Source organism: Gouania willdenowi, chromosome 13 (assembly GCF_900634775.1).
Source record: "Gouania willdenowi chromosome 13, fGouWil2.1, whole genome shotgun sequence".
Lineage (NCBI taxonomy): Eukaryota > Metazoa > Chordata > Actinopteri > Blenniiformes > Gobiesocidae > Gouania > Gouania willdenowi.
This window is the reverse complement of record NC_041056.1, coordinates 3124258-3134137: the sequence shown is the minus strand read 5'-3', so window position 1 is coordinate 3134137 and position 9880 is coordinate 3124258. Positions and strand designations below refer to the sequence as shown.

General features: G+C 45.7%; 2 protein-coding genes across 9 annotated transcripts in view; both read right to left on the bottom strand.

Annotated features, from left to right (window-relative positions):
- Nucleotides 1–842: 842 nt before the first annotated feature.
- On the bottom strand, nucleotides 843–6975 carry atg16l2 (ATG16 autophagy related 16-like 2 (S. cerevisiae)). Of its 7 annotated transcripts, none has more exons than XM_028464099.1 (17): nucleotides 5141–6975; nucleotides 3790–3850; nucleotides 3576–3693; nucleotides 3433–3506; nucleotides 3150–3359; nucleotides 3029–3067; nucleotides 2914–2964; nucleotides 2745–2844; nucleotides 2563–2668; nucleotides 2428–2498; nucleotides 2286–2357; nucleotides 2010–2127; nucleotides 1834–1939; nucleotides 1615–1767; nucleotides 1502–1546; nucleotides 1314–1415; nucleotides 843–1241 (listed from the first exon to the last, which is right to left on the bottom strand). In XM_028464099.1, the coding sequence occupies exons 1-17, from the start codon at nucleotides 5322–5324 to the stop codon at nucleotides 1148–1150; spliced, it is 1704 nt and encodes a 567-aa protein (XP_028319900.1). In that variant the 5' UTR covers nucleotides 5325–6975; the 3' UTR covers nucleotides 843–1147. The 7 variants fall into 7 exon arrangements, with proteins under 7 accessions (XP_028319900.1, XP_028319901.1, XP_028319902.1 ...); XM_028464100.1 differs by having other exon boundaries at nucleotides 2745–2847; nucleotides 2914–2925; XM_028464101.1 differs by having other exon boundaries at nucleotides 2914–2925.
- Nucleotides 6976–7163: 188 nt separating this feature from the next.
- rffl (ring finger and FYVE-like domain containing E3 ubiquitin protein ligase) overlaps nucleotides 7164–9880 on the bottom strand; it is an 11697-nt gene continuing 8980 nt past the window's right edge. Inside the window, exons 4-6 of one of the 2 annotated variants that reach the window (XM_028464107.1) lie at nucleotides 8403–8615; nucleotides 8123–8339; nucleotides 7164–7885 (exon numbers count right to left, since the gene is read on the bottom strand). In XM_028464107.1, coding sequence (XP_028319908.1) covers nucleotides 7689–7885; nucleotides 8123–8339; nucleotides 8403–8615 — 627 coding nt within the window. In that variant the 3' untranslated portion in view covers nucleotides 7164–7688. Of the gene's footprint in view, nucleotides 7886–8122; nucleotides 8616–9880 lie in introns of both variants that reach the window. The other variant, XM_028464106.1, reaches the window with a different exon arrangement.

The following is a 9880-nucleotide window of genomic DNA, read 5'->3' as shown; positions in this document are numbered from 1 at the left end:
TTGATACTATAAATATGTATTTATTCTCAATAATCCTGTTATTAAAATTATTCTCAGTCAGGCCAACTTTTAAATAAATTTTCTAGTGTGATTATGAAAAAACAATTAATATTAAGCTACTGCATGTGGCATTATTGACTTAATATAATCACATTTAATAGCCTGCTACAGTAGTAACATAGTTGTTAAAATGTAGATATAAAATGTGCTGTATTTCTCATTGTATTCCAGGTCAAAGGTCTGACCTTTATCAAAAGGATGACCCAGATTGGGTTAAAACCAGGTAGTTGACCATATCAGGATACATAATAGACGGAAGACTCTCTGGGTCGTCATTGATCCAAGACGAGGGAGCCAACTCGTATGGATCTGCACCACCAATGAACCCTAACTTTACCTTATCACCTCAGAGCTCCTCCCACTAACCACAGAGCTCCTCCCACTCACCTCAGAGCTCCCGAAGATCCCAAAGCAGCTGGAAAACTATGTGTCAGGAAGTGAAGTGTCCTCAAACACATGCTGAGACCATGTGACACAGAGAGAGCAGCTGCTTCCTGATAATGAGTGAGAAACCGCCGCCAGCATCGTAACCACTGATATTTATAAAGATATCACCATCGATCCATCAATAAGACCAAGGACACGTCAACACACGCATCAACATACACGCTTAATTTACAGGAAACTCAGGAGACACACTTTACCATTTGACCTCGCTACATGCTACGCTAACCAAACAAGTTGGACTGGTGGCTACAAGCTAAGCTAACCAAACATATGGGCCTGGGACTCTAGCTTTATGTGTATCAGTAAATAATGAATATCAGAGATAATAATGGGAGTTTATTAATGATTGTTTATTAAGCTGGATGTAAAAGTTTATACCAATTCACCATAAAACTTTAAACCAGTTAGAATTTAGAGAACCAGCAGGTGGCGCTCTGTGTTCATACCAGGTCACATGATCAGGTGTAAAAAAAAAAAAAGTTTTATTGGCTCAGACTCCATGATAACAACAACAACAACAACAAATCATTTATAACACCACTGTGTGGAAGATGTTCAGTGTTCTCTAAGCTCCGCCTCCTCTCCATCAGGGTTCATTTTATTGACAAAATCTACATCATGTGGTCTCTGATTGGCCAGCTCAGAAGTCACTCCACAGTACGGCCCGCCCACTTCTGTCCACACTGACCACAAAGGCTCCACTCGGCGACCAACCAACAGCACTGACAGGACAACTGACAGAGAGTCTGGCTCAGTTACTGTGTGTGTTTGTGTGTGTGTGTGTGTGTGTGTGTGTCAGTAGTTACCTGTGTCTGTCCAGGAGGCGTGTCTCTAATGTTCCTGATGATAAAGTCCAGATGTAAACAGCTCCATCTGCTGATCCAGCGGCTACATAACAACCATCAGGACTGTAGGACAACACACAGTTAATACACAACACTGTGTGTGTGTGTGTGTGTGTGTGTGTGTGTGTGTGTGTGTGTGTGTGTGTAACCTGAGCACTGCCTTGGTGCTGTCGCTGCATTTAAAGCCCTCAGCCCTGAAACACACACAAATAATTAGTTTTAAACACTTTAATACACATTAAACATACACACGCACACATACCTCAAACACAGCTGTTCATAGCTCCGCCCCCTCAGGTCCACCACTTGAAGACAGTTGTCACGGCAACAGCTGAGGAGCTTCAATTCGTCCAAGCTGAGGTCCAAACATGTGACCTTACCCTGAGCAGGAAGTTCCTGTACGCAGGACTCCACCCTGTACCATCATCATCATCATCATCATCATCATAATCATCACCTTCATCATCATCTTGCTCCCTACCTGCTGTCCCAGACTCTAATCTTACAGTCATAGTGTCCACTGATGGTGACTCCTCCCCCACATACCAGGTCACTACAGGATGATTCCAGCTGCAGCTTCTGAACACCTGAACACATCACATCAGTCCACCTTAAATACCTTAAACACCATAAGTCCACCTTAAATCAACCACTGACAGGCGACTCTGTTCAGGTCCCACAGTCTGATGGTCCGGTCTGTTGCTCCTGTCACTGCCTGGTGAGAACCTGCAAACCTCGCTGCTGTCACCTTCCTGTTGTGGCCTGTGAGAGTCACCTGACACACACACACACACACACACACACACACACACACACACACACACACACACACACACACACACACACACACACACACACACACACACACACACACACACACACACACCTGTAGGTGAGGGAGAACCTGTAAACTCCAGTGGTTGCCATGGTTACCTTGGGGTTGCAGTCGTCCAAGCTCCATAGCAGAGCTGATGTATCATAGGAGGCGGCCAGGATTCTGGAGCCCTGGACACATGTCACGTGACACATCAGGTCATGTGATCGCAGCTCAGGCCTGCTGACAGGTGCCACTCACCGATTGGTCAAACTGGAGACATGTGATTCCTCCTGTGCTGCCAGTCAGATTCACCCTGTTTGTCAGCACGCCTGTGAAATCACAGTGAGGTCACAGTGAGTTCATAGTGAGGTCACAGTGAGGGGGCGGAGTCACCTGCTCCAACGTTCCACAGCTTCACCACTCTGTCAGTTCCTCCTGTGGCCAGCAGGTCGGCGCTGCTGCTGAACTTCACTGCATTTATTCCCTGGTTGTGAGCTTCCTGTAGACACACAGTAGGGGGCGGGGTCACACTTCTACTTCCTGTGGTGGTAAATCATCAGTAGGGTCTTGATTACCAGCTCGTGCAGCGGTTTGACAGGAAGTCTCACTGAAAGGGCCACGCCAACAGGAGCAAACAGCAGGTCCTCTGTGCAGTCGGAGTGGACACGCCTCTTCCTGCTGAGGTCACACACTGATTGGTTAGAACAGGAGGAGGAAGGTGAGGAACTTAAGTGTAACACTCACTCAAACATTCGTCTGAAAGAGGGGAACAAACCCGAGGAGAGCGACGCCGACCTGGACGTTCACACAGGCAGTGACATTAGCTCTGATTTCAAATTAAAAGCATGTGATATCGTACCTGAAGAGTCGGCGCGGTTGATCTGCTGAGTCATCACAACTGAAAGCAACACACACAGGTGTGGGAGGAGCTAGACAACAGCTATGTTTGTAAACAAAGAAAATAAGCCTCGCCCACTCACCTGTGCACAGTGACCTGTGACATCGTCTGTAGCTCCGCCTTCCGTTCCTTCTCTGCCCTCATCTGTAGCTCCGCCGACCGCTGGCATTGCAGTAAGGCATCGTACTTCTTCTTCAGCTCCTCGTTCTCCTCCTGAAGCTGCTCCACCCGCTCCTGCAGTGCCCGACGAGCGTCAAGCGCACCCTGCAGCAGGAGCTCCTTCTCCTCCAGCCTGAGCCAATGGCAGAGCAGGAGAGCTGTGAGGTCATCAACCACGCTGTGACCTCAGAGGTCATGTGACTTACCTGCCTTGCTTTTCTTTTTCTTCTCTCTGTTTGAAGTGAAAGAGGCGCTGCAGCTCTATGATCTGATAGGCCAACTGCAGACAGGGGGTGGAGTCAGAGTGTCAGCTGACCTGTGATTGGTTAGCGTTTCAAACAGGCCTCACCTCCGCACTGCTCCTGCTCAGCTGTGTGTATTGGTGCAGTGCAGGAAGAGTCCAACATGCTGCACTGTGGGGGCGGGGCCACGGACACGCAGCGGACAGGAAGTTTAAAAAACAAGAACTTCAAAATAAATTCAAATAAACGAGAGACCGTCATCATGTCTTTGAACATGTTTTAAATCAGAATCAGACGCTCTCAGGTGAGTTTCTTTGTTACCTGCTGGTGAAACCACTCAGGGGGTCAGAGGTCACACTGATTTTCTCCAACAGTCGAATGTCTGAAACAGGAAAGAGCAGAGACTTTCAAAATAAAGTGTAAAAAGAAACATTATAGATTTTTTTGTAATGAAACTGACACTTCTTGTCTCTGTGTCCGTAGAGACGTTTCATCAGGAGGCGGGACTTTGTTCATGTCTCTCAAACTGAGACGCAGGTAAACACTGACTAAATGCCAGGTTTCTGCTGATCTGCCATTCCGGGGGGGGGCTTCTGGAGTAGATAAAACACACCCGCTCTATACTGTAGAACAATCTATGCTTTGCTAACTAGCTACTCAATACTCACTATAGCTCTCTATTCACTATTTTCTCAGTCAAACCTACGCTCACAGATTGTAGAGTCCACAGGTGGTTTTTATAGGAGGGGGCGGAGCTAACAGTAAAGTACGATGGTCCAATGATGTCACAGAATCTCGTTCTCAGCCAATAGAAACATTAAAGTGTAATATCCTGATTTAACCCATAGAGGGCAGTCACTGCCATTTTAAAGCACATGAAGATAAGAAATGTGAAAAACAATAGCAGTGTTGACTGTCTGTAATATTGTTTTTTAACCTTGGGGTCGTGACCCCAGGTGGGATCACCTGGAGTTTAAATGGGGTGCTCAAAATGTCTAGTAATTGAAAGAAAAAAATAATTGTTTAATTTTTAACTGAATTTTTGAATATCAAACAACTGTGTTGAATATGTGGGGTTCCTCAGGGCTCTGTTCTTGGACCCCTTCTGTTTATCCTTTATATGCTTCCTTTAGGACTCATTCTACACAACTGTAAGGTTTATTATCAGATCAACTATATCTATGAGCATATTTGTAGACACAGGTCAGAGAGTGGAGCCCAGAGTTCACAGCAAACATTTTAGTTAGAAGTGGAACAAACTGCAGCAGAGCTGAAGTCAGCATCACATAAACATTTACAAATTGATCATCAATTTAAATGTTTTTTTTTTTGTTTTTTTTATGCAGGCACATTTAATTACCTTCTGTATTAAATGTCCTATACAAATACATTTACCTTATTTTCACATCCTCAAATGTAAATCTATAGTTCAAATATAAATGTGTCTGCTCTATATTTGTAACAGGATAATAAACAGGAACGAAAACTGATTCTAGAAAGAAGAAAAAAAGTCCTATGGATCACCAGAAATTTGTGATATAAAAATAACACGATCCAGAGGTTGGGAACCACTGTTCTGTTTGTTTAACTGATGGTTCTACAGTCAGGTGTGTTTATAGTGTGGATTATTTTTAAATCCGATCTGTTTGTTCTGTTCTGTGCTGAGACTCACAGGCTCTGATCATGTCTCCATGCTGTTGATGTCTGAGGTCCCTCAGCCTCAGCTCCAGCAGAACGTGATCCCTCCAGGATCCACTACCTCCTTCTCCTCTGGCCTTTTGGGGGCCCTGGGCCACGCTCCTCTCCTCCATGTTTACTGCTCTTCTTCTTCTGGTTCCTGCTTCCTGTTCCCACATTACATTGCTCGTCAGGCTGGTTGCACCCGCTAAGCCCCGCCCACAAATACTCACCTGGTGACGTCATAGGAGGAGTGAACACAACAGGACAATACAAACATTCCAAGGACGGGAAGAAAAGCTTGACATAAATGAATCTCACACACACACACGTTCTATTAATCAATGAAACTTACCTGAATAAACAAAGATTCTAAATAAATGATAAATATGTGTTAGTTAGTCTAACTTGTGTCTTTTCACATGAACCTTCAGCTTATCTTAGAGAATATTTTCCTCCTTGCTCTCAGTGGAGACGGATACTCTCTCCTTCTCTCCCTCCTTTTCCCTGCTTGATGCTTGTTTGCCTTATTTTTGTCTTGTTTTAATCTAACAGGAGCCTCTATAAGCATCCCGTTCCTGAATTTAATCATGAAATTGATTATCTGGTCTTTCTTCGCTTTTGGTCAAATCTCTCAACTAGAAGGAGGGGCAATGGGAGAGTCCGCAAGTCCTGAGGATGTGAAAGACGTCCACCACCAGATTGGAATTTATGATATCAGGTCTTCTGATGATTGGATCTGGCATTTTCCTGATTTATTGCAAAATTGGATTACGTTGGCAGCAATATTGGAAGCCGCTGTCAACGACAAAACTCTCCAAACTCTCTCAGATGGTTCCACCGTGAAACTTTAAGAGGAGTGGATAGTTTGTTTCACAGGACATGACCAGACTATTTGGATTACTGATCGACTGACCAGGAACAGTAGGGCTGGCAGTCATGCTATGGCTAGCCCATCTGAAAACACCTTCTCTATTCTCATTCAGGCTCCTCTGAATGAACAGTTTGTCAAAGTTTGTTTTTTTTTCTTCTCCCAACTCTCCAAGGAGGGATGTTGATTCGACGCTCTGCCCTCTACGAACTCTCGAGGTCATCTTTACGGCAATGCCCCCCCATGTCGATGGCATTTAAGACGCACTGTGTGAGAGTCAGCAGCAGAGACTGAGTAAAAAGGCTTAATCTCAACGAACACTCACTCCTCCTACATCACTACATATCCTGACTTTGTCACCGTCTCCTCTGGATCCAACCCCCACTCCTTCCCAGCGTTTGGTCAGTAGGACATGCGCCGTAAGGGCAGCGCCACACTGTGGCTTACCTGTGAACTATCCATCCTAAAGACCAATTCCCTGTGCTAACGTGCTGTTATATTGAATTGAATGTTGTGTTTGATGGTTGTTGTCGTAATGTTGCAGAAGAATTTTTTCATAATCCCAAACTCTGCTCCTCTCTACAATGAACCTAGTTTGGTTTTGGCCTTTTTTACCTTTTCTTCTGACCCATTGTTGCTGTCCCATTTCTCATCTAAATAAGGGGTGTTGAAATTTACTTTGATCTCCTGACATGTTTTGACTGTGAACTGCCAGTCTTCCTCGGATGTCTGCTGATCACTTTGATGTTTCATAATAAGAAAGGCAAGAATCCCATCACCCTGTTGTTTATTTATCCACTTTGCTGCATGATGAGTGGTGGCAGTAATTAGTTTAAAGATTCCAGCCCTTCTGCATGCTTATGCAGTCCTATCTGTGTCAGATAGAGACTCACTGACAATGAATGTAGTTTCATGAAGCCACAACCAAATGAAAGAAGAGAAGAAGAAAAAGGACAGAATGAAAAAGCTCATAAGGACACATCAAAGGGATCAGCAGACATCTCTGAGTAAGATTGGCAGTTGACAATCAAAACATGTCAGGAGATAAAAGTTAATTTCCTAAATAAATGGAATCATAGCATATTATTTAAAAAGACGACAAAAAGAACTTGGTGGAAGACCTGATCAGGTACAAGACGGAGCAGCATTGATGAGACAATCCTCATTTATTACAAAAGCATTCAAAGAAACACCAGAGGTCCTTTAATGTTCCACATCAGGAATATGAAAAAAACATTAAAGGAAATAGAACATCAAAGGACATAAAAAACTTCAAAGGACATAAAAAAGAACTTCAAAGGACAATCCCAAACATTAAAAAACATTCCAGAACATTCCAAAGAATCACTGGAAAACACTCGTTTTACACAATATTTGACAAGAACCACCAGAATCAGCTGCTCTCTAACTTTAAACACACACACACACACACACTGCTGGTGTAGATAATCGCTGGCTCATTAGTCAGGAATGGTCCTGGAGGTTTTCTCTGTATGTTCAGCTCTCTCTCACACACACACACACACACACACACACACACACACACACACACACACACATTAACAGTCGTAGAGGAACCAGTGTGTTGTTGTGGTAAACCACAACAGACAGTGAAGACATCGTGGTGAGTTGGGGAGCAGCCTGTGTTGCTATGGTAACAGAGGTTACCTGATCAGGAACGGAACACGTGCACGGCTCTGATGACGAACTGCCTACAGATGGGACACTCACTCATCCGTTTGCCGCACTTAGTGCATGTGATCATGTGACCACACTCCAGTAGCACACAGTCGATGGGAGAGTCCATACAGATCCTACACAGGGAGTCTTCAGGAGAACCAGGACCAGCCTCAGAACCAGGAGAACACTCTGCGGAACCAGGAACAGGGTTGGAGCAATGCTTCATGGGAGATGTAGTTCTTAGACTGCAGAAACACTAAAGAACTACATTTCCTGTTTTGAATTAACTTTAAACTCAGTAACACACAACACAACAATACAGAGACTCACAACGCAACACATCATCTGCAGGGATGCACACCTAACACACACACAGTGTAACACACACGGTAACACACAGACACAGCTACACACACACTAATTGACCTTGTGCGAGTCTGTGCAGGTCCTGGTGGTCCTGGTAGAGTCTGTGGACCCTCTCCATCAGCTCCCACTTCTCACAGCATCCTTTATAGTCCACAAAGTTCCTGAGGAGGATCTCTTTCAGCTGACGGACACTCAGGGCCTCAATGTCCTCGGCTCCTCCCACATCAGACAGGGACGCACGCCGCCTGGAGGGGGCCACTTCCTCTGAGTCTGACCTCTGATTGGAGCACAAGGAGGTGTGGCTCAACAGACCCCTGTTAACTGACTCTTCATCACTCACCTGCTCCTCTTCATCAGCCTCTTCAGGGGGCGGGGCTTCAGGGGCCACACTACTGGGAACAGGAACAGAAACAGGAGCGGGGGCGGGCGGGGATTCATAGAGGGGTGGGGATTCAGGCGTCAGGGCGGGAGGCTCATAGGTTGGGGTGTCAGGGGCGGAGCTACTGGAGGGAGAAGAAGAGTGCTGACTCATGATCAGCTCCACAAGCTCCTCCTGGAAGACAACACCCAGGGAATAAAATAAACCTTCAGAGTGTGTTACACTGTGTGTGTGTATGTGTGTGTATACTGTGTGTGTGTGTCTCTGTGTGTATATACGTGTGTATGTATAGATGTGTATGTGTGTCTCTGTGGGGGTATGCTACAAATCTAGATAATTATATACTAGATTAATATCCATTATTGGGCTTCAACTAACCAAACATTCCCTGTCAAAGAGAAGCTGTCCTACGAAGGTCGATAACAACACGCTCATTTAAGACAAGGGATTTCAACCTGGCTATGCGCGCATTCACATAAAAGGGTCGGAGATTGCAGCGACTGACCAATGACTACAATAGAGAACCTGGCAGAGCATCTTTAGAATCAGAATCAGAATGTTTTATTGCCATTGTTGATGAACAGAATTCACAACTAGGAATTTGCTTTGGCTTATAAGTCCAACGGCAGAGGGGAAGAAACTGTTCTTATGGCGGGAGGTTCTGGTCCGGATGGACTGTAAACTCCTGCCTGAGGGGAGGGATTTGAATAGTCCATGTGAAGGGTGAGAAGGGTCAGCTGTGGTCCAACCTGCATGCCCCCTGGGTTCTGGCGACGTACAGGTCCTGGAGCGATGGAAGGCTGCAGCCGATCACCTTCTCTGCAGAGCGCACAATGCGCTGTAGTCTGTTTGTCCCTGACAGTGGCCCCAGCGTACCACATGGTGATGGAGGAGGTGAGGATGGACTCGATGATGGCCGTTTAGAACTGCACCAACATCTGTGCGGACAGCTTGGTTTTCTTAAGCTGCCGCAGGAAGTACATCCTCTGCTGGTCCTTTTTGATGAGGCAGCTAATAGTTAGTTCCCACTTGGGTCCTGGGTGATGGTGGTGCTCAGGAAGCCAAATGAGTTCACGGTGGTGATGGGGGTGTTCGTCAGGGTAAGGGGGGGCTGTGGTCTTCCTGAAGTCCACAATCATATCCACTGTCTTCTGTGCGTTTAGTTCCAGGTTGTTGCCACTGCACCAGGACACCAGCTGGTCCACCTCCCTCTTGTAGGCAGACTCATCATTGTTAGAGATGACTCCAATGAGAGTGATATAGTCCGCAAACCTGATGAGCTTAACGGAGTCGTGGCTGGAGGTGCAGTGGTTGGTGTACAGAGAGAAGAGCATGGGAAAAAGAACACAGCCCTGCGGAGCTCCAGTGTTTAGAATCCGAGTGTTCGAGACATTCTTCCCCAGCCGCACGCGCTGCCTCCGGACCGTCAGGAAGTCAGT

Excerpts from the sequence above, each read along its gene's own strand:
- atg16l2 (XM_028464098.1), bottom strand. The coding sequence starts at position 5,324 with ATGTGGGAACAGGAAGCAGGAACCAGAAGAAGAAGAGCAGTAAACATG. Across the intron at positions 2,965-3,028 it reads CAACCGCGCCGACTCTTCAG|GTCGGCGTCGCTCTCCTCGG; the intron begins GTACGATATCAC and ends GTGAACGTCCAG. Across the intron at positions 1,416-1,501 it reads AGCACCAAGGCAGTGCTCAG|TCCTGATGGTTGTTATGTAG; the intron begins GTTACACACACA and ends GTTGTCCTACAG.